This window comes from Rhinolophus sinicus, chromosome 17, assembly GCF_057876585.1.
Source record: "Rhinolophus sinicus isolate RSI-liver-muscle chromosome 17, RSI-T2T, whole genome shotgun sequence".
NCBI lineage: Eukaryota > Metazoa > Chordata > Mammalia > Chiroptera > Rhinolophidae > Rhinolophus > Rhinolophus sinicus.
In genome coordinates this window covers 78,878,880-78,903,237 of record NC_142517.1, presented here as the reverse complement: position 1 = coordinate 78,903,237, position 24,358 = coordinate 78,878,880, and the positions used below count along the sequence as shown (strand labels likewise).

The 24,358-nt window shown below is 37.7% G+C and overlaps 1 protein-coding gene across 1 annotated transcript; it reads left to right on the top strand.

The window, feature by feature from the left end:
• The first annotated feature begins 356 nt into the window (after window positions 1–356).
• On the top strand, window positions 357–24,358 carry CEP97 (centrosomal protein 97). The gene is made up of 11 exons (XM_019711221.3): window positions 357–492; window positions 2,344–2,486; window positions 3,155–3,313; window positions 4,722–4,823; window positions 6,228–6,341; window positions 6,903–7,069; window positions 11,957–12,121; window positions 13,203–13,336; window positions 14,054–14,828; window positions 18,118–18,193; window positions 19,643–24,358. The coding sequence occupies exons 1-11, from the start codon at window positions 450–452 to the stop codon at window positions 20,345–20,347; spliced, it is 2,583 nt and encodes an 860-aa protein (XP_019566780.3). The 5' UTR covers window positions 357–449; the 3' UTR covers window positions 20,348–24,358.

The following is a 24,358-nucleotide window of genomic DNA, read 5'->3' as shown; positions in this document are numbered from 1 at the left end:
TTTCAAATAAAATGTGTCCGTGTTGATTATCTCAACAAGATAGCCCAAGCCATTCATAGAGTTGAAAACTTTCAACTTATTCAGAATTGTCAATAGACCCCATAGACTTCTGACAATGAGCTCTCAAATTCAATCTGCAATAAGTAGTAGTGATCTTACAATCACCCTGATACTAAAAGTGTCAAATTTCGCAAACACCTACAAAAGGGAGTGAAATGATCATCTAACAATATAGTTTGCTCATCTGTCAAATAAGGGAGTTGAACAGGGTTCCTAAACTCACGGCAGCTCAGATTCTAAACCGGGTTTTACATCATTAGGCTTAGGCAGCCAATTGGGCCTCTGGGTCCCGTGCATCCTGGGAACTGTAGTTTCCGGCTTCCTCCTCCCGACTACAAGCTCCACAGAATCGCTGGAGGACGGTTGCTTGGTATTAGCAAGCGGGAAGTATGGCCGTGGCGCGCGTCGACGGGACTTTGCCTCCTGGAGAAGGTAAGGCGATTCCCACCCCCGAGTCCCAAGGTTTACTCCATGGAACTGAATTAAATAGTTGACTCTGGAGAGACTAAGCCTGGGTTTAGAGGTGCAGTTCTGGACCAGTTTTTTTGATGGGGATCTGTGGGCGTCGCGGAGTCGCTCTGCCCTCTGGGAGTTGTAGTCCCGGGCTCTTCCTAGCTCTCCGGCGTTGCGGTGAGGGCCCGCCGGGGTACTACAGCCCCCAGGGGCCTTCGCGTGGTCGAGCGCAACCAGCTCCCGCGCTCCTGAGGCTACCTGGGTGGTGGGTTTTGGACTGCGGTGGTCTTTCTAGGATGTTTACTTTGAGTTCTGGGTGCCAAAGTGAAAATTGCAGGATATTCTCCTTTCGCTTTACGTGTTTCCCTTTCCACTCGCTTCCTCGAACATTCAAGAAACCCTCTGTCAAACAGCTCCCTAGACTGACGTTAACCCTTTCTTGGAAATGTCCAGTGGCAGTGGTAAAATCGGGGGGTGATCCAGATCCCCTAGTTCTCCACGCCACATTCTGCAGACAGGGTCCTGGGATCGGGTTTGGTCGCTGCCCAGCGGAGCGCGGGGCTTGTGTGCTTCTGTGGCGGGGAGCCGCCAGGTGTGGGCCGAGCTCCTTTGTTTTGGTTACAGCTCTGAGGCTCGGCAGCAGGCGTCTGGTCGGGGGCAGGGCTGAGGGTTCAGGCCTGTCTCCACGGCTTAGATCTGGGGCTCATTCTATTCTTTGGGAGAGGGAGGGAGGTCGATGGTTCTGAGAGGTCAGTCGACCCCTTGGAATGTGCAAAGTCTGTGCGTTTTCCTGGGACAGTTTTCACCAAATTCTCGGAGAATCCCATGACCCCTCGCAAATGCTAGAAGCTATTAGACAATGGAAACAACGTTGAAACCCTTCAGGACAGCAATCTCAAATAATTATTTCTTGCATAATCTTAATCTGGGTATAAATTTGAAATTGGCAGTTTCTCTGGAGATACCCACCACCCTGTGGTATCTCCTTTTCTTAAACTTCACTTCCCCAGCCCACCAAGGAAGGTACTTTACTGACAATGGTAGCAGTTAACATTTACAGAGCACTTTTTATATAAGCCAGATGATGTTCTGAATGTTTTTATTTTCTTTTACATCATCTCATTTTTTTTCTGTAGAACATTATAAGCCATGTATTATCACCCCCATTTTACAGAGTAGAAAAGTGAGCCCCAAAGAGATCAATAATTTGCCCAAGATAACACAATGGTTGAGGGAGCCAGGATTTGAACATCTGTTATATAAATTACTTTATTGAGTGCCCTGTGCCAGGGATGGGGCAGAATGCTGTTCACATGTTTTCTCTTTTCACCTCCACATCAATTTAGTGAATTAAGTGTATTACTCCCATTTTGTAGATAAATTAACCGAGCTATACTTTGCTTTTCAAAACAGTCTGCGCACTTTAGGATATACTGGTAATTAGATTGTAAGGAGGTTGATCCCTGTTAAAAGATTAGTTCCACTTAAAAAAATACTATCATTACATAGGAACAAAATGTGGAACTAATAGTTCTTATTTAAATGTGAAGAATTACAAAATAGTACATCATAGAAACTTGAGTAGAATATCTCAAGTCTCGATATAATTGATATTTCTGAGGAAAAGTGAACAATTTCAATGTGTGGTCATTTAGAACTTGATTGCTTTAGTTTTTAAATCTTCATATGTATTATGCTTTCATGTTTTCTAACTCTAAGTCTATAGAGATTTTATGAGTATAATTCCATCCCTATGTTTAGCTGTTGTATTTGTTTTTCCTTCTTTCTTTTTTTTTTTTTTTTTAACATTTTTTTCCTTCTCCTTTCAAGGATCAGTGGTCAATTGGTCAGGGCAGGGGCTACAGAAATTAAGTCCAAATTTGCCCTGTGAAGCTGATATTCATACTTTGATTCTGGATAAAAATCAAATTATTAAATTGGAAAATCTTGAGAAATGCAGACGATTAATACAGGTGGGTATTAATTACTATCTGGGGAAATAGTTATATAGGACCAGTTTATTATTGTATATAATAAAACAATATAATAACCTAACAAAAAAAAAACATAACCTAACAAAAAGCAACTCTGCAGGCCTGGAAAGTAGTAAATGTTGCCTTAAAATTTTACATGACAGTTTCTTGAAGATGAACACATATGTGTTACATTTAGACTAGAAAAAGAAGCATTTGTTAAAAATAATAGAACATTTTATATTGGCAAAATACTGTTTTAGATAACTTTGTGCCTCACCAGAGTTCATTCACTCAACAAATGTTTACTTGGCCCCTCATATGTGTCTGGCACTGTTCTAGATTTTGACTGAGATAGCACAAGGACCCCATTCTTGTGGAGGTTACATTCTCGAGTAGTTGCTGTGTTAAAAATGTGTTCTCTGTGGTAGTTGGAGGAAGTCCTATTGCTTAGCGTTATGTGTATTTTCCATTGCTTAGGAATAACAACAGCAACAGCAAACTAATAGTTACTCTGTAGAATATTTGACAATGTATGTGAAAAGTACAAATTGGATTTATATATTTAGGAATGTTTGGCCATATAAACAAATCTTTTTAAGCACCCTAATGTGAAAGTGATATATATATTTGAGTCCTAAGAATGATGATATGTTTCCTTTCCACAGTTGTCAGTGGCTAATAATCGGCTGGTGCGGATGATGGGTGTGGCCAAACTGACCCAACTCCGGGTGTTAAATTTGCCTCATAATAGCATTGGCTATGTGGAAGGGCTAAAGGAACTAGTACATTTGGAGTGGCTGAATTTGGCAGGAAATAATCTCAAGGTGAAGTATTTTTTTCTTTTTAGTAATTAGGTTTTCTTTTTTTTAATTTACAAAAGTATTCACTGTAAAAAAGAAATTCAAGCAGTATAGAAATAAGTAGAATAAAAAGTAAAAGTACCCACTCCCACTCTGCAGGGTTAATTTAACATAAACTAAAAAAAAATAATCCCATTTTGAAACACATACTGCAGTAAAATATTCATTTAAATGTGAACAAAGAATCTATATTATGCTTAGAAAAGTAGATCAGGGCCGCCGGGTGGCTCAGGTGGTTGGAGTGCTGTGCTCCTAACACCGCTGAGGTGGCAGGTTCGATTCCCACATCGGCCAGTGAGCTGCACCCTCTACAGCTAAGATTGTGAACAGCAACTTTCCCTGGAGCTGGGCTTCCGTGGGCTTCCGCGGCCTGCTGCGGGCTGCCATGAGCAGCTGGTGGCTAGTGTGAGTGGCCTACAGGCAAGCAGCCGGCGGAGAGCTGCCATGAGCTACTGTGAGTGGCGATCCATGACTGGCGACCAACTGCCTCAGCCGGGGGGGAGTGCAAGGCTCATAACACCACCATGGGTCAGGGAGCTGTGTCCTACACAACTAGACTGAGAAACAATGGCTCGAACCAGAGAGGTGCAGGGAGGCAGAAGAGTGGGGGGAATAGTAGATCAAATAGTAGAATGAAGTGTTGGGAGAGAGACTATGTCATGCTGCATTGAGCTTTAAGTAAATGTTTAATTGTATAGTGGAGAATATACTGTTTTAAAAGTCAGGAGACCTAGATTCTAGTCCTGCTTCCACCACTTAGTAGCTCTCTAATTTTGGCTAAGTTAATACATATCTCTGTACCTTATTTTTTAATATGCTAAATGAGAGGATGGATTAAATATTAATAGCTGATTTTTATTGATCAATTAATTTATGCTAGGTACTATTCTAAGCACCTATTCACTGTATTAACTCATTCAATTTCATGACAGCCTAGACGTAGGTATGATTATTATGCCTGCTATATAGATGAGGAAACTGAATTACAGAGAAGTTAAGTAACTTGCCTAAGGTCACACAGCCAGGAAGTTGCAGAGCCAGGATTTGAACCCAGGTAGTTTGGCTCCACTCTTAATTTATAAACCCTATACTATACCAACTATCATGTGTCATCTCTAAGGTTTCTTCAAGCTGTAAATATCTGGGATGACATGATCTGCTACTCTTAGAAGGATAATGAAAGCAAAAGCTTGCTACGTAACAATTTACCAAATTCTGTTAGCACTGCTTCCTCTTTTTTCTTGCTAAGCCCTGCTCCTCTGCTTCCAATAATAAAGAAAGGAGGCACGAGACTCAGCTAAGAGGAATTAGGGAAGAATTTCTTTTTTTGATTTTGCTTATGTGAACTAACATGATAATTTTCTTGTGGTAGGCCATGGAACAGATCAATAGCTGCACAGCTCTACAGCACCTCGATTTATCAGACAATAACATACCCCAGATAGGTGATCTATCCAAATTGGTATCACTGAAGGTAAGCGGGTTTTCTGACTATATCATTTCTGAAATTTTATACTAAAATACCAAGAGAAAATGATCTGACTGGCTTAAACTCAGCATGCTGTATATGAAGAACAGATTGTGTTCATTATGATAAAAATTTCAGTAGAGTACCAGAAATTAAGTATGGAACTTTTTGTTTCTGGTATCTATAACTGATTTATTTTAACTAAAACTGGTCATTGTAGTTAAGGTTAATTCTTATTAATCATCCTTCAACCTTGAAAGTTCCTTCATGCCCAACCAGAAATGCTAGCAGCTTTAGTTATAAAGTACGTAACATGTTAGTGAGGTTGAAAGGAATCGTTCCCGAACTTGAGCCTTTTTTCTTTGCTACTCAGGGTTGCTGTATTTTTAGTAATAGGTATTACTAAATTATCAACATTAACTTCACTCTAATTTAAATAAAAATAAACCTGTAGCACATAGCGTGTTTTATGGAGGGTAACGTATCATGCAATCAAATAAACTACAGTTGGAATCACAGTTTCAAATAAACGTGTAAGCTTTTTCCGTATTTTTACTTCATTGGATATTATTAGCATCAGATGAACTCATTAAGCTAATTAAGTATTACTAACTCAACTGTCCCCACATCTTTAGCAGGAAATGTAACAGTTATTCTGAACAATTTGATTTAGCCAGAAACTAAGAGAATTCAAACGAACTAAAGATGATTGAACCTTTTTTCCTGGGTGTTCAGAGTTTTTGGTTTATATTTCATTGTTGCTGTCTTAATTTGAGTCAGTTTCATCTACAAGTAGCACATTCTACCTTCCTCAAGCTTTTAGATTCCAAAAGAATACAGTTGCAAATTATGGGTTGTTTGTTCTCTTTCTCTTTCTTTCTCTCTCTAAAATTTGCTTTATACATGATTGTTTTAACGAATAGTTTCTTTCACTTTTCTCACCCTCTATTTTGATGTTTTATGTATGTATGTATGTATGTATGTATGTATGTATGTATGTATTTGAGAATTTTTATGAGAGTTTATTTGAGCCAAACTGACAACATGTGCCGGGAACATAATCTCAAATACTTCCTCTATTTTGATGTTTTAAAAGGAAATGAACAAGTATGTTGGAAATTGCTCGTTTTAATAAACTAAATCTCACAAAATGCTAGTTACTACAACAGCATGTGTTCTTAGACAAGTCTTTAAACATTCTTGGGCTTAGAATGTGGACATGAAAAGAGAGAGTTGGACTAGAAGACCATGTAGGACCCTTCTAGCATTAATCGTCTTTGATTCGTGTGCAATGAGAAGTATAATAAAATAGATTCCTTTATTTTCATACATATCATTTTGCTTTTTTCAAAATAGACCAATTTATTTGTAACTTTTTCATTTGTAATTCATTCTGTTTTTACTTTTAAGACCCTGCTTTTACATGGAAACATCATCACCTCTCTTAGAATGGCACCTGCTTATCTACCCAGAAAGCTTGCTATACTTTCTTTGGCAGAAAATGAAATTCGGGATTTAAATGAGGTAAAATATGAGGGCATTCTGTGGGATCCAGGAAGTTGAAAAGCTGTGAGAAAGGAGGAGAAACCAAGAGAAAGTTGTGAGCTCACGTTTAGACAGTGAGCATCTTGGAAGAAACTGCCATCCAGATGAAACACTTGGCTTTAGATTACTATTTTTCTTTCCAGTTTTTCTTTATGTCACTGCGTCATTAAGGCTTGATTTTATATGTAATGCTGTAATTATTCCATTTGGAAGTGATTGGTGGTAGAGGGACATCTACATTAAAGGGGTTAATAAAGCATGCTGTGCACTTTTCTCTTGCTGCTATTATGTTTTCAAAATAGGGTTCTCTCTGCTAGGAAACAGTGCTGATACTTTCTAAGGGATTTTGTGCAAGAAGGACAGATGGCCATATTGTTGGGATTTTAGAAGTCAGTGGATAATATAAGAGTGTTGCTTGTCACTTCAGAACAAGAGGGAAATTGTTACATTCTCAAATTGCCCAAGATATGTAATCAGCGGAAGCCCTGTGCTTGACACAGAGTAGTCCATTTTGTTCAACAAAGATATCCTTTGTTTCAGATTTCTTTTTTGGCATCCTTAACTGAATTGGAACAATTGTCGATCATGAACAATCCTTGTGTGATGGCAACACCCTCCATTCCAGGGTTTGACTATCGTCCGTACATCGTCAGCTGGTGCTTAAACCTCAGAGTCCTAGATGGATATGTGATTTCTCAGAAGGAAAGGTGAACATGACCTCTTTAACATCATGGAAGTTACTGCAAAGACCATTTCTAGCTTACTACAGATTAATAAACTGAATATTTCTTAAAATGTGCATTTAGAAATTAAGATCATTAGTGCAGTCATATAACAGACTATGTGCTGATCATTTAAGATTTTCTATCGTTTCTTAAAAAAGGATAAAAAATAAATTTCAGCCCCAGAGGTTGGGGCTAGTGATTTTATCTTAGTGTCCAACATACAATAATTTGATTTCTAAAAGTTCTTACGTTAACCGCTTGTTTGGGCTTGGAGCACTTCTATATAGAAACCATGTTATGGATGCTGTGTAGGGTCTCAGATCAATCCCACAAAAGCTTGTAATTCATCATATGTATAAAGGCAGAACCCAGCTATGCTTTATGACAATGACTCTGGGAAAATGCGAACAGAGTTTCAGTTTGGAACCGGTAGTAGACATGCTGATTGGTCCTCCCCTTTTCCTACCTGTGAATCAGAAGTGGGGACACCCCATCTCTAGATCATTGATGGTTTCTGTGGCTCAGAGTTGGGACCCCTGCATGATGAGGTCTTCTGGATGCTGGGGCATCAAAGCTGTAGGGTTAGGAGGTTAGGAACTAGGATGTGGATGACTGGATGGAGTTAGAGGGGATAGTGAACGTTGAGATGAGTTTATTCTCATCACTATGCCTCATTTTACTTCTTCCTCTCAGTGCATACATACATGCATTTATGACCTCAACATAAACATTCTTCCTCACCATTTTTGTCTTTCTGTGTTAGAGATGGTAATAGTAGCTTGAGGAGTTTCCTGATGAGAGGATGAGTAGTAGATCACTGGCAGGGTTTTCCTTTTCCTTCTCCCTGCTGTTTCCTCTAGTTGCTGAATAGCACATGGGGCAGTGAGGACTGGTACCAGCTATACAGTGGTGGTGCTGGTGTAGGGGGGGGGACGTGTCAAGTTAGTTTGTCTACGAAGAAGTTCTGCTTTTCCTTTTTCCTGCAGTAAATGTTGCTGTGTATTCAGAAACCTTTTTTTGTTTGTTAGTTTCAAACTGTGGATAGTTCTAAAACTGGAATCTGGATTTACTTGGATTTTCTTCTCTGTATCTTTCTTTAAGAGAAAGAAATAACGTTTTTCGATTTTTCTATGGGAGTAGTACTGGCAACATTTTCATATTGCGAGATATGCATTGCGAGGCAGCATTGCGAGATGGGCAGAGATAAGAGTTTGGTGTAAAGAGAGACCAGGGAAGAGAGATGAGACTTGGTCAGGAGAGACAAGAGAGGGCTTCACATCTTTCCCTGCCACCCATTTACTGTGTGGCCTGGGCAAGTTTCTTGGCTTTTCTGAGCCTTAGTTTTCTCATCTGTAAAACGTGGGTAATACTACCTAGCTTTCAAGGATGCTATGAGGATTAAGGATAATGGATATAGCATAATACTGGTCATACACTAGGTGCTTAATACATGATAATTGTCATTATTGCTTAAGGATAGGGACTAGGGATTGAAGAGTTTTGTAGAAACTAAAGCAAGTGTTAAAAAATAAAGTATTTGTTGACCAGATGAATAATAATGCAAAGGCTATTTTTCTATGCTGTGGGAATGGTTTTAATCCAAGTGACTTTAAGGTGAATTTGTATTTTCTTTGCACTTTCCCCATGTTTTATAAGTGTTTAATGTCAGACGTCAGGAGGCAGGGAACAGTGGGCTTTCATTTGTGGTCGCCTCCCTTTCTGTGGGGTGCCCTACAGTAAAGAAGTCTGGGAGGAAGGAAGAGGTGGGAGGGTGGCACAGTATAACCCTTTTTCAGACAGATTCTTTTCTCCCTAAATTAAAAAAAATTGCACAGTATCACATAATTCGGATATAGTGAAATAATGTTTTAAAATACGCATGTAATCACCACTGAGAAAAAGAATAGAACATAGAACATAACCAGCGTCCAGAGATCTCCTGTACCCCACTCCCATCATAACTCCCCTCCCCACTAGATATAGCCACTGTATTGACTTTTTGATCATTCAGAAAGATTATTTTTTTTCCTGGTTATTATGGAGTCTACATCAACCAGCTCCCACTGGAGTAGCTAAAATTTAAAGAACGGACAATACCAAGTGTTGGTGAGTATGTGGAACAATTAGAACTCTCATACACTGTTTAGGAGTGTAAATGGTTCAATCACTTTGAAAAACTGTCAGTATTTACTGACGCTAAACATACAAATAAATACTATATGACCTAGCTTTTGACTTTTGGCATATAGCGTACAGAAATGAGTGCTTATATCTACTAAAAGACACGTACAAGCATGTTCATAGCAGCCTTATTCATAATAGCTCCAAACATTTGGGAGCTATTTGGGAAACAACCCAAATAGAAGAACGGTTAAATAGTTATATTCAAACTAAGGGACTTAGATTGTTTTGATGCCATGACTAGCGAGAAAAATGCTGCTGCAGTTGATGTCTGAGACAACTCTGTAGTCTAAACAGTGCTAGCAGGTTTTAAAACAACTCCGGAAGTAATCTGTTCAGGAGGGAGGAATAATTATAAGGGAAAGCTTTTGTCTTGAAAATCAATGGGTAGCCTGAGCAGCATTCAAAACATTTTCCTGGTCAACTCTGGGAATTACCCTGAAGGACAGGAAAGGATTTCCAGTTTTTGTATCTACCCAGCCCAACTGTTGTTTGCTAAGAGCCCCCAGATTAAAATTTTTCTCCCTTATGAAAAGTATCCCAGTTTATTTGATGACGTCAGGTATCCAGATCTTGAGTGTGTGTATCACAGAAAAGAGTAACTTGAGCCATCACCCACCCCTGTGGTGCTTTGGCTGAGTGCTTTCTCAGAGAGAAGCAAACTTGTAGAAAGACCACCTTTGTGTAGCACCTCAGTATGTGGAGTTCCTTCTGAACTTGTTTTGGCCTGTGTTTTACTATTTATAGGACTAAATTACACCTCTGTTGCTTAGTTAGAGATCAGAACTTAGGGAGCAGGACTTTAGAGATGTTTCTTTTTTGAAATATATTTAAAATATATACAGAAGTAGAACGAGCAACGTGTGTATGAACTCCTAAATACCCCCTGTACAGCTTCAGCAATTATCAACCTTTTGCCAATCTTGTTTCATCTGTCCCCCACTTTTTTGTTAGAGTATTTTAAAAGGAAATACCAGATATCATTTCATCCAATACGCTTTCTTTCTTTTCTTTCTTTCCTTTCTTCCTTCCTTTCTTTCTTTCTTTTAGGCGAAAGAGCAAATTGTTTTAAATTCTCTTTCTTAATAGTTGTTGCTTCTGTTATATTATGTAAACTGTTCCTTGAATTTCAAAAGAAGGATCATATTCCAATGATTTGAAATTAATGTTAGAGCTGAATGAATTTGAAGGTTGTTTTTCTTTGAATTGGCAATGGTATTTTAATTGGCAGGGAGATTTTTTACTTAGGAAAATGTTTTATGGATTAATAAACTTGTGTAATGGTATGTTTTTGAATATAAAGAAAAGGCAGAAAATCAGATCTTATAGTAGTTGATGCTTCACAGTTTGTGGTTTTCCTCACACACTTAAACTGTGGCGTATTTAAGTCTGACCCTTCTCTGACCTCTTTCACTTCTCCTTCCTCCCAAACTATAAACCATATATAACCTTGAAATGTTGCTTGCTGGCTCTATTAAATTTGGTTGGTGATTGTCCTTTTCTATGTACCTTTTTTGGGGGAGAGCTTTTGAACAAGCCATTTGCTTCATAGGAGAACTTAAGGAAACTTAAAGGAGATTTCATAGAGATTCTGAATGATCTCTATTTAATTCACAGAATATGCCCATGGAAAAAATACTTCTAGTTATTTTTATTAAATAGAATAAATTTTTTTATTGTTAGACTAAGATTGGGATTACATGACCAGTTAATCAGCTGGCGTACCTCATCTCATATCTCATTGTTAGAAAACAGTTTTTATTTTCTTGTGACATTGGCAAATCACAAACTAAACTTGTTATATTTTATCCTACCATGACTCGTTAATCAGTTATCAAAAGGATCAGTTTCTTTTCAGTCTATAATACACTTTGGGTGGCTTGACAGTTTTGGACTGGACAGTTTGTATGATTTGGATACGTTAATATGAAAGTCCAAGAAATTGGTTATAGATTGGAAGTGATTTCCAAACTATCTGCAATGCTTCATAGCATTATACCAATGTTAATGGTATAAAAACAGAGAAACAAAGTATACTTATATGATCCAACCTCAACTTTAAGTTGAGGGGCAGATTTAAGAATGGTATAATTGAAGCAATGCCATGTTAAATTGAAAAAAATTCAACTGTATATGCAAAAGTAAACAGTATAATGACCTCCCATGAATCCATCATCCAACTTCAGCAGTTTTCAACTGTTGTTCCTCTATAACTTCACCCTCTTACCCCTTCTCGTGTATTATTTTGAAGCAAATCTCAGATTCCATATAATTTCCTCTGTGAATATTTCAGGATCTATCTCTAAAAGATAAGGCTCCTAAAGGAAATAACTACAGTACTGTTATCACATCTCACATGTGATGTATTAAGGTGCTTCAGTTTGATGGCAAATGGAGGGAATACTCATTGCTTCTTTGAAAATAATTTAAAACTATTTGGAACCATTAGTGCAACTCCATGGAAGTGCCCTTAAACAAGAAAAACAAAACAAAAAAAAATGTTGAAAACATTATAAGAGTAAGGCGAGTGAATTAGAAGGATAGGTTTTTTAAAAGTTGACTGAATTTTATTTATGCGAAACATCAATGATACTATAATGGTAAATTAAGAAGGGAAATTGTTGTTGCTTAGAAATGTATCTTGTCTACCCGGTGCCATCTCCTCTTCTTTGTGTCCCCCAATTCCAGTTTGAAAGCTGAATGGCTCTATAGTCAAGGCAAGGGGAGGACGTACCGGCCTGGTCAGCACATCCAGCTTGTCCAGTATCTGGCTACAGTCTGTCCTCTCACTTCCACACTGGGTCTTCAAACTGCAGAGGATGCCAAACTGGAGAAGATTCTGAGCAAGCAGAGGTAAGCCCGTTTATTTCTAGCAGTTGATGAATTCACAGTGGAAACACATCTGAGTCTTGCCTTCGGGGTTAGTAGGACTGAGGCAAGTGCTGTAGCCCACTTTTCAGTGCATTTGGGCCCCTTGTCACTGCAGCAGGCCTGCAGGGGAACTTAACCACCATGCAGTGCAGCCCCGTTTGCTCCACAGTAGCGGCATCGCTAATCACTTCGTTTTCTTTTCTTTTTTTTTTTTTTTTTTTGGAAGGGGAACAGGATTTTATTGTGGAACAGTGTGTACTTCCAGAACTTTTTTCCACGTCAAGTTGTTGTCCTTTCAATCTTAGTTGTGGAGGGGACAGCTCAGCTCCGGGTCCAGTTGCCGTTGCTAGTTGCAGGGGGCACAGCCCACTATCCCTTGTGGGAGTTGAACCGGCAACCTTGTGGTTGAGAGGATGCGCTCCAACCAACTGAGCCATCCGGGAGCTCAGTGGCAGCTCAGCTCAAGGTGCCGTGTTCAGTCTTAGTTGCAGGAGGCGGAGCCCACCATCTCTTGCAGGACTCGAGTTGTCCAACCGGCACCCTTGTGCTTGAGAGCCCACTGGCCCATGTGGGAATCAAACCGGCAGCCTTCGGAGTTGGGAGCACGAAGCTCCAACCGCCTGAGCCACCGCGCCGGCTCGCTGATCGTTTCTTGAGTGGGGAGAGCCAAGCAGTATGGGAGAATGGGATAAAAAAAAAAAATGTATTTGTCCTTCTAATGCAGGTGTTTGTTAGGGGTTTTTAAACACTAATATTATGAACTAGAGCTTAAAAAAAAAAAGTACAGCTGGAAGCATTTAGTAGTTACTTCTTTTATCAGAGACCCTGTCTTTGAATGTTTGTGCAAGTGTATACATATGAGGTGTTTACATGACTTAAAAATAAATTTCTCAACCTTTTCTATCCAATGCATTCAAATGAGACTTTGTAATTTGATGGTGATTAAAGGTGTCTACTTTGAAAACTTGTATACTTCTACCTTTCTGACAGTGTAACCTAGGAAGCAGAAAAGCTTTTCTTTTTTTGGTTTGTGTTAAATCACATCAGATGTTACTGATTTTAGGTTTCATCAGAGGCAGTTGATGAACCAAAGCCAAAATGAAGAGTTGCCTTCTCTTCCTCCTACTGAAGCAAGGACACCCCTGGTACCTGAGCATTCAAGCCCTGCTCAGGATTGCCAGATGGTCCAAGAAAGCAGTAAGAAATTGTTTTTCTCCAAGTTGTTTGATATTTTGGGTATCATAAAACAGAAAAAGTACATATTTTTATAATTTTTTATTAGTTAACTTAAGTGATCATTTGGATCTTATATTATGTATGTATATATACACATGCATGGATGTATGTGTGTATAACTATTTCTAAGTTTTAAAAATTCAGAGGACTGCTAGTTTACTGATCTGATACTTTAATTATTCTTATGATTATTGGAAGAACTTTTGTTTTGGTTTTGTTTTAAAGAAGGCGCAGCTCACAGTGGCCCATGTGGGGATTGAACCGGCAACCTTGGTGTTATTAGCACCATGCTCTAATTAACTGACCTAACCGGTCACCCCCAGAACTTATTATTTTTCAAATAATTTGGTTTGATGTTTTAGGTATATGGGAGGTGTCACTGAAGGCATTTTATTGCATTTTCTTATATTCGAAGGACTAGATTTCATTAAAAAGATATAACTGAAAAATATCTCTTTACTCACTAAAAATAAACATGTGAGGTGATGGATTGTTAATTTACTAGATGGTGGGAACCCTTTCACAATATGTACATATATTAAATCACAACAATGTACACTTTAAATATCTTACAATCTTATATGTCAATTACACCATGAGAAAGCTGAAATTAAAAAAAAAAAAAAGAACCTCTTTAGATATTTAGTGCTTTAAATGATACTCTGTTGATTCTTCTAGAACCAGTCATCCAAGTCAATTCTTGGGTTGGGATAAGCAGGAATGATGACCAGTTATGTACTGTTAAGAATAACCTTCCACCCTCTGTACATACTACGAGATATTCTCGAAATGACCTGCATCTGGAAGACATACAGACCGATGAGGACAAGTTAAACTGTAGTCTTCTCTCTTCAGAGTCTACGTTTATGCCAGTTGCATCAGGACTCTCTCCAGTGTCACCTACAGTTGAGTTGAGGCTACAGGGCATTAACTTGGGCCTGGAAGATGACAGTGGTGCACATGAATCTGTGAAAGGGCAGGAAAACCAGGACTTGGGTAAGGAAGAGGAAAAAGCTTTTTGGGCTGCCAATGAGGATTCTGATCAAATGACAAACAGTGCAGTCAGAACAGAGGTAAATGAGAAAGATGGGCTATGCCCTTGTCCTGAGCCAACAATAACCAGTGCTGTCTTGAAAGGTGACACCCACAGTCTTACATCTTTTCCTGAGTCAGTTGGACACACCGTCTTCCATACACCACCAGACAGTGAAGAATCCATGTCTCAAGTGGCTTCAGAGAAACTTCCCTGCAGGGTTTTAACCCAGAAATCTGTTGCTTTGGGACAAGATAACGTTGCCCTTCAGAAATTGAATGAAGCAGCCACCAAGCTTCAGGCCTGTTGGCGAGGCTTCTATGCCAGGAACTACAACCCTCAAGCTAAAGACGTTCGTTCCGAGATCCGGCTACGCAGAATGCAGGAGCACGTTGTCTGCCTGACTGAGGAAATAAGGAGGTGGGTCACAGGTCCTGTTTTGTTGCTTTGGGGGTGTCAGCTTCCGAGAGTTTATTCAGAACACTGAATCTCTGCTGTTGTGGCCAGGACACTTTTCGTACCATGTTGCCACTCTTGGCTAACTTGTTTCCTACAGTATACTGAAAGCATCTTCAGGGCAGACTGTCATATGCACGTCCAGCTGTAGCACAACAGTTGGTATCTATGTAGCACAACATAGACATAGTATAGCAATAAATATTGAATGAATGCATGTCTTATAGGGATCTATAAACCTAAACACAGAAAAGTACAGAAAATGTAGGAAAACTGAATAAGTTTAAAAGTGAGAAGATGAGAAAGTCTACATAGAACGCGGTAGGTGACATAAGAATTAAAGAAAATAGAGATTTAAAAGGAGCTAAAATTCTGGGGCAATGGTAGAATTAGTCCTTAATTCCATGGATCACATATTTCACTGACTGCAAACCCAGGAAAATTAGGATTTAAAAATTTATTTCAAGTATTAGTACTGCAACTAGAAATATTTATTAATATCATCAAGTGGAAGAGGAGGAGGTAATAAAAGAGACTGACAAGTGACAACCAGAATGGTAGGAAAACTGGGAGAGTGTGTTGTGTCCCAGCTCCAACAGGGATACGTTGCAGGAAAGAAGAGATGCCATTGGGAGAACAGAGAACTATACATTAGATTTAGAAGCTGGAGATTATTGATGGCTATACTGGGGGCCCCAAGATTATCCTCAGGTTTGGTGATTTGCTAAAAGGACTCAGAGAACTCAGGAAAGCTACTCTGTTCATGATTACGTTTTAATATAGTGAAAGGATACACATTAAAATCAGTGTAGAAAAAGGTGCATCAGGCAGAGTCCAGGAGAGACCAGGCACAAGCTTCCAGTTGTCCTCTCCTGGTGGAGAGGTCCAGACAGGTTGATTATGTCAACCACCATGTGTGACAACACGTGAAGTATTGCCAGCTGGGGAAGCTCACTCGAGCCTTGACATCCAGGTGTTTATTGGGGGTCAGTCACATGGGCATTGAGTGCCTGTATGACTGACCTTCACCACTCAGGCCTCAGCCAACACCTGAGGTCAGACTGATACAGTGTGGCCCAGGGTCCCAGGTGAACAAAACAGTCATTCACCAGAAATCACATTAAACTGTGGGTCAGCCCAAGGCCCCACATGTACAGGCAGGATATTCCAAGGATTATCTCGCAGGAGCTGATCAAGGCCAATTCTGTCTTTGGAACCATAGGGTTTGAACACCCCAACCTGCTGAGTTAACCCTTTCCTGCCCAGTGAGCTTCCTGAGAGCAGCTTCAGTGGCGGAGTGGCACGAAGGCAGTTTGGAATGGGTTGAGCAGTGAATGAAGATGGAATGTAGCCAACTCTTTTGGGATGTGTTGCTGTGAGGAAGGGAAGAGAGTAGGTGGTTGCTGGAGGAGAATCTGGAGTTAAGGAAAATTCTTTTTTAAAGATGGGAGATGTAGAGCATGTTTATATGTTGATGGAAATGATTTAGTAAAGAGGGAAAAACTGATGGTGGAGAGGAAACAAAGAGGTGCAGGTTGAAGTTCTTGAGAAGGTAAGAGAAGAAAGAATCCAGGGCACAGGTAGAGGGAGTGGCCTGAGGTTGGAGCAGGAGCAGGTTAGGTGATGGGTTTGGTGGTGGGGGATAGAGAAGTTCTGTCTGATGGATGCTTCTCCTTTTTCAATAATATATAAGGTGTAATCAACGTTTGAAAATGTGGAGAGGGGTGAGGGTGAAGGAGGTTTAAGGAGAGATGTGAGGTGAGAGGTCTTCATCTTAAAAGTGAATGTGTGAGTATAAGGAAGTGGAGGAGGATTGTTGCACAGTGTGAGGAAAACTTAAAGTGCAAAACAGCAGCTCAGGTTGTATGATTTTCATCAGCATTTCTCAGCTGTTCTTTTCTGATTTGGGCTTGGCTCATTTGGTTCAGTGAGGAATGGGTTCTTTTCCCAGGTGAATATGGTAGGGGTAGAGGGAAGGGCAAGGGAGCCAAAGATATTTGGGAGGCAGTGATTATGATGACAGACCTTGCAATTTAAATGAGGTAAAAGGAAAGACAGGAGCAAGGGAGCATTAGTTTGGAGGTCTAGATGAAGACTAGATTGCAAAGTTATTGCAAGAGCAGGTGAACTGGGAGGATAGGTAGTGGTTTGTGTGGGTGCTGGAAATCATTTTTGAAAGTGGTATAGTCAAAATGAGTGGGTCTAGAGTGAGACAATGATACTGAGTGATGTGGGTGGATTATTATTAGATAAAGCATCCATGTGAATGCTGAGGTCTCCAGAAATGACGACAGGAATGGGGCAGAAAGAAAGACTGGTGTTGAGACTTAAGTGAATGGAGGTGGATAATGGGAGGTCAGTACTTGAAAAGAGTTCTTCAAGGAGGAAGGTAAAGAATAGTTTGTACATAGCAGTGAGAGGCAATCTTTTGACCCTGATGGATGAGTAAAAAAACAAAACAAAAACGAATGGCTTCCACTTGAGGGCAAGAGTGCTCTCAGAAATAAGTCTGAGTTGGTCAAGGAAAAGTTACATAAGAGGCTGAATACATAAGGGAGTTTGCTTATTACAAGTCAGGAGTCCCAGATGGCACAGGTGAAGGGCTTGGGGGGCTAGAGAAAGTGGGGAATTGGGTCCGAGGTTCAGAACAAAATGGTGGTGATAGTCTGGGAGATAATGATCAACTAAAGGGAACCTGAGGTTTGTGATAAGTATGGCGAGAGTGGCAGTGAGCCCAGAGCAGGACTTCAGTGAATGAAGGGAAGTGATGGATTGGTTGGGGGGTGTGTCTGTTGATGACAGGGAGGAGTAAGTCAGGGAGTTGGGCAAACAGGGATGAAGTTTGATGGGATTAGTTCTACTAATGTCTTAGAAGAGGGTGTTTCTAGCTGTGATCCTGTTCCTTACCTGTTTTGGAGGCTTGCAGTAATCACTTTTTTCTGCAGCTCCTGCCCCTTTAGTGTGTTTGGCTGGGAAACTGAGGCTAGATAAAGAGCCATTTAGTATTTTATTTTTCATTACTACTAGCAATACTTTGTAGAACCAATATAATCTGAATTTCAGTAACATGTCATTTGGCGTCTTTGTTGAGTGATAATTTAAAACTAAAGTTTCAGCTTAGATATTCTAAAAGTAGAAAGGACTGTTATTAGTTTATTACTCTTTTTACAGTGCATGTGTTTATTAGTTGTAACAAGAAGTGCAAGTCAAATCACCCTTCCTTGTGTCAGTAATGGATTCTGAATTATTGTAGGTTAAGAAAAGAAAGAGATGATGAACGTATTAAAAATGTTGTACAAGAAGAGGCTGTCAGATTCCTCTGGAACCAGGTAAACTCCCTGCTGTTGATTTCCCTAATGTGTAAACAAAGAGCAATGTCAGATTGATTGACATTATCATAGAGGACTCAGGCATATTAAATGCCCTGTCTCAAGGTTAGGGATGTAGTTTGTGCTCTTTGCCACTAACTCTGAACTAGGCCAGTGAACTTTATTACATTTTATGTAATCTGAAGAAAAATAGTTTCATAATTTTGATCAGAAAGATAAAGAAGTATAAAGAAGTAGGATGGAAAGTGACTAAGTTGAAGGATGTTATTACTTTCCCATATGTAGATATAAAAAAACCAATTTATCTTGTTTTATCTTTTGGGAATATTTGAATGAAGGGTGACTAAAAGGGTATATGATGGCTATAATATGCACGTCCTAAAAAGTACGTATGGCTTCTGGGAGAGAGAGTTTGAATTTTATAATAACATACTTTAGGGACAGTTCAGACAATTGGTTTTACTGTTTTATCCCATGAAATGTTTCTTGATAATTATTGGAAATATTTTTATAAAAGAATTTGTTCTACTAGGATTTTCCTACAAAATTTAAAAATAAGTATTGATTTTTAAGGTTTTAAAATTGCTAATAGTGGGGGAGTATTTAAAAAAATTATAGAATATCAGTACTATGGAATATTCTGGAACAGTTAAAAAGAATAAGGGAATAGTAAGTATGGACTGACATGGAAAGATCTCCACAATAACACTGTTCAGTGAAAAACAGCAAATTATAGAACTTAGGGTTGCACTTGATTTTAAAAACTCCCTGTGTATTTGAAGCTACATAGTAAAAGGTCTGGAAGGATACATAGCAAACTTCTATCAGTGATTACTTTGGAGGGTTATCAAAGGAAAACTGAAAAATTCTCTATATTGCTTTCTTGTTGCAGATTTTACAGTAACATTTTAAGATTTTAATTGTACTTTAAAAATGTAAAGGTCATGTTACTAAGAACTCAGGATTATTTTCAGGTATTTTAGAGTTGTGTATACTATATTGTTAGATAATATTTAAAACTCTTATCCCAAATGGATATCTAAGATGAGACTTTTATTTTAGAGAATCTACTTGTATGAGTAGGCTCTAATCTGTCTTATACACTCATGGATGTCAGTGTATATTGAGAACATTATTGACACCTTGGTCAGCTAGACGGGTACCGTTGTGCTCCTGGTTGTTTTTCCAGTAGAGGCAGGAGAATTGCTTTGGCCCTTCCCTATTCTTCTGGTGAGGGCCTTTTATTACCAAGGACGTGTACCGCTTGTGCCAGCCTGGTTTAGGCTGGGGGTGCTATGGAAAGGGTAAGGGAAGTCAGGCTGTTTCTAACTCCAGTTCTGCCGTCTGCCATTTATCCACTTGATGGGTGTTGGAGGAAAAGCTCAAAGGGCAATAGTAAAACAGGCATGATTTTTATTTTATAATAAAACTCCATCCTTTGGTTTATAGGTAAGATCTCTACAAGCTTGGCAACAGACAGTGGACCAGCGTCTAAGTTCCTGGCACTCTGATATTCCTCCTGTATCAAGCACGCTGGTGCCACCTGAGCCGCCATTATTCACCCAAAGTCAGGAGCCCTCTTCTGATCAAGATTCTGATTGGTTCATTGCTCCTGATGAAGCTCCTCAGGAAAAATCCTTACCAGAATTTCCAGACTCTGGTTTTCATTCCTCCCTAACAGAACAGGTTCACTGTTTGCAGGACTCTCTGGATTTTGAAAAAAGTTCCACAGAAGGCAGTGAAAGTTCCTTAATGGGGAATTCCATTGACACAGTCAAATGTGGCCAAAAGTCAGCTGGAGGGGATATTAGCAAAGAACATGATGAATGGAATAAGGAAACTTCAAACAATGAGCAGGATAATAGTCTGCTTGAACAGTATTTAACTTCAGTTCAACAGCTAGAAGATGCAGATGAGATGACAAATTTTGCTGACGGGACAGAAGATAGTATGCTTCCCATAGCTTGTTCCCCTGAAAAGTTAGATGCCTTGTCTGACATTGCTTCCGTAGACGATGCTCATGGCATAGCTCCTACTTTGCAAGATGAAAACTGCCAGACACCAGAGAATTGTAACTTAAATGTAGAAGTTCAAGGGCAGCAGTCAGAATGTGATTCTGCATTTCAGGTATTACATGTTGGTATTACTGTGTAGCATGTCTGGTTGCTTGGGAAGCAGAAATCCACTTAACTTTTCATAAGACTATGTTCAGTTGCCTTTTTTTTTTGAAGGGGAATGGGAATATTTCCACCAGTTTTGTTACTATTTATATAGAATTTGTATTCCTGTCTCATATTTTCCATATTCTTGGTAGTGAGCCGAATCTTCCTTTTGATTTTGTTAGCTTTTTTCTTAGCTGTAATGTATCAAATGATATTTATTTTGAAACCTATATGCACTTTATTTCTTAACAACTGAATTGCATCAACAGTGTTCCTATTTTTTATGTATTCATTGCTTTTCAAAAATAAACTAGAATATCTTAAAGAATATAGAAAAATTTACGTTAAAGATATAAATACGAGAATTTTGACTCTTCTCTGTGTGAGGAAATTAATTGTGTAGTCAGGAACGCAATTTGTTTAAGTGAATATAAATGGCAAATATGAGGAATTGAAATTTGCTGGCCTCCTTAGAGGAAAGATATGCATTTTTAAGCCTTTTTTCCTCCCTTATAGAGTAAAGGAAAACCTTATAAGCAAATTGGGAGAGAAAGTGAGATTATAGGATTTTTCAGCAGGGCTGATTAAATTGTCTTATGGAAAGCTGTAGTTTATATTAGGTATCAGTTTTAACAAAAGAAGCAAACAAAGTGTTCCACGCATAATTAAAATCAAGCTTATTTAGAGACAACACAAGAATATTGTGTTGTCATAGCAAACATTTGTTATCTTTTCATTTAGTTCTTTTTTACCCCACAGATAAGCATTTTGTGTGCCAATATATTGCCAGAAATTAATGTATGTTCATATTCTCTGTTCTTGCTTTATATTTGTTTATGTATGTCAGCAGAAGGTCCATGGTCATTTACTTCACTTTTGACCTCAGCCTCATAATGAAGAACATTTAAAATAATACTAGTGGTAGAATATGAATGATGTTTTTTTTTGAAAGAACTATTTTCTGTCTAAATCTCTGAAAAAAGTGCCACATTTGGAAGACAATTCAATGGTGGTTAAGAAAAAATAAACTTATCTTTACTTGTTAAAAAGAATATATATCTGTAACTCCAGGAAGAAATGATAATATTGTGTTTGAATGTTATAGATAGATGTATTTGCAAATGAAGGATAATTTTTGGAAGCTTGATATTTTCATCTTTGAAAATGTTCTGATATCACTGAACAACACATATCTGATTTCCCCAAATTTATGGACATACAACTATTTAAAACTATGGCAATACTTAAGTATTCAATAAATTTTGGTGCTAAATGCCCATTATTATTCAGTTACAGGCAGTATGTCCCCTTCTTTGAAGTTGTAAAACTTCTGATCCTTCAAGAATAAAGTCAGGAGTCACATGTTAATACTTTGTTGATAATTAGAAATATTTCTCTCCAGTATGGGTAAGATATCTCTTTCTTGGTTTATAAATATGTAGTATTCAGGTTGAGAAGACTTGGATTTCATTCTCAGAAATCCGGAACCTCTTAAAAGGAAATATTTTTTGTCTCTTATAAACTGAATAACAGTCTTTTGTTCAAAAGTATTTTCCCTAGTGAAGCATGTGTAATGTTGAATGCATGTTAAATAAAAATAGAATTTTTTAATTTTTGAATAATACTGATTATCTTTTATGAATGGTTTTGAATTTCTTCTTAAATATGCCCTATTTTTCTATTTTACAGTTAAGTGCCTCATTTGCTACCCATAGTTAAACAAAGAAAAACCAACTTGCACAGCACTATTACCAAAAGTGCTGCTTCATGGTACATTAACTTCTTATAAAAGCTCCAGAAATGTCATGGTTCAGTATTTCCTAACTAGGTTTCTGCTGACATCTTTTCCTTCCTCTCCTTTTTTGAGAAATAGCAAAACACAACTAAATTCATTTGAACATAAGTATTTGTCAATAAGATTTCCTTTTTTACTTTTGATTTGTTTTTCTAGCCTATCAGTAGTATCCAGAGTACTTTTATTTTAAAATTGGCCGAATATGATAATGATTATTATTCTACTCTTCATTCTATTTAACTTGACTAGTATTTTGAAGTGCAAGAATATTAAGTAGCTCCTTACCTTAACTGTATAGATAATCTTGAATGTAGATAGAATGAAAATAATGTAAATTAGAATGTAGGAAAACTGTCATAGACTTAATATATTTTAATAGGTTTACAACGTAATTCAAAATAATTTATGTAACTAAGATACTTGGTTTTAACTCTATGGGCTATTTATTGGTGTGGCTAAAGACGGAATGGGTCTAGTAAGGTTTGGGAAGTTGAGCTTTAACAAGGTCTTTGTGTTTCGTCTAACAGGAGAGATTTAGTTCAGCTGTGCTATTTTAGTTCCTATCAGTTCTCTTTATTTATGGATCATTCAATGTATTAATTAGAATTCCTGCAGAAGCACAGAATCATACCATGTGAGAATTAGAAGGAACATTAGAGATTCTAGTATTTTTGTTTTGAAGATGAAACTAAGGCACAGAGAAGTTAAATATGTGCTCTGCTGTTTTAGATAGTACTAAATAAACTGTGAAAACTTAAGTTATTTTTTACATTGAGTGTGTCAATAAGAAAATCTCGCAGATTTTTCATTGTTTTTGAAAGAGAAGAGAAACTTCAAAAAGAACTAGAAGTCTACCAGTCAAGGCAAAAGTGCTTGTAAAAAACAACTAATTCATTCAGAACCCTGAGTGAATGTTCTCTAAGAAATGTGATTTGATTAAAATGGTTTTAAAGAGCAATAGTAGAAACTAAACATTTAAAAGCATAACTGCATCTTAGAGTCCATTTATTTGATGACAAGTATAACAAGTTACTGAGATATAAATTTTTCTAGTGAAATGCTGAATTTGATTATATTTCATCTTCAGTTTTACAGAACACCACATATTATAATTTTAACTCTCCTGGTGTGCAGAAGGCTGCAATCATGACAGTTGATACATGTACTTGGTTTTATACGTTTAATTATAAAAGGCCTCAGAATACGCATGTTTTAAGAAAACGTTTGTTTAACCACAGCAAGTGTTTGTATATATGCAAATAATTTTATTATTGAATAATATGGGCACCATTCTTGAGTGTGGATTTTTCTCTTGTTTTGGGTTATTTTAAATGTACAAATACCATAATAGTGCATTTTTCTGTTTTCTGCGTAAGACAAGTCTAGTTCCACTTTTTAATAAGTATTTTCAAAAACAATATTGGCTTAAGAAATTATACTATCTCCCTTGGTACGTTTTTTGTGCAATTCTTAGAATTGGATTTATAACAATAATTTAAAATCTTTCTTTTTTCTGGAGAATTAAGACAGTAAAAAAAGGGAAAAATATAAAATGAGTCTGATCGATTTTCTATTCATAAAAGAAATTTAAAAAGAGACTTAATTGCTTAATGTATATTTTTTACTTGGCCATGTACCTTATTGAGGGATATTTTTTACATTGTAATGTTTTCACTTTTAAATATATGACCCCCCCCTTATTCATGAAGTAAAGCAGAAGGGGTCTGTAAGGAATATTCTAAATGTTTTTAGTGATACTGCTTTTGTTGATCAAACGTTGATTAAATCTTAATTTTAATCTTAAAATTAAAAGTCAAGTGAATGAAGCAGTCCTCACAGCTTAGAGAGAAACGAACAGTTGTCGTTTTAAAATGAGGTGCTTTTTATTTGTGAATGAATAGAAATCATACTAAATTTTAATTCCTTAATTGATTTTAGTAACTAGCTAGCAGGGATCATTCTGCAGTAGTTTTGTTCATTTTCTAATTAAATTTGAGTGTTTTGTAATAATTTTAATGTTGAGAACAAGAGTTTAAAATAATTTGATTTTGAGCTATTTTTAGATTTTTTTCTTTAATTTTATTGTAGAAATAGTAGATGATTCAATCTACTGGTCATGGTCTGTTTCATGAAGGCTTCATATTTTATATTCTACTTATTTAATTTGTATTTGAGTCTCTAATTCTAAATAAAAAGTTTGTACCTTTC

Bases quoted from the DNA above. Each gene is read 5' to 3' on its own strand.
- CEP97 (XM_019711221.3), top strand. From the start codon at position 450: ATGGCCGTGGCGCGCGTCGACGGGACTTTGCCTCCTGGAGAAG. The intron at 6,342-6,902 runs GTAAAATATGAG...CCTTTGTTTCAG, and splicing joins AAATTCGGGATTTAAATGAG to ATTTCTTTTTTGGCATCCTT. The intron at 7,070-11,956 runs GTGAACATGACC...CCCCAATTCCAG, and splicing joins GTGATTTCTCAGAAGGAAAG to TTTGAAAGCTGAATGGCTCT.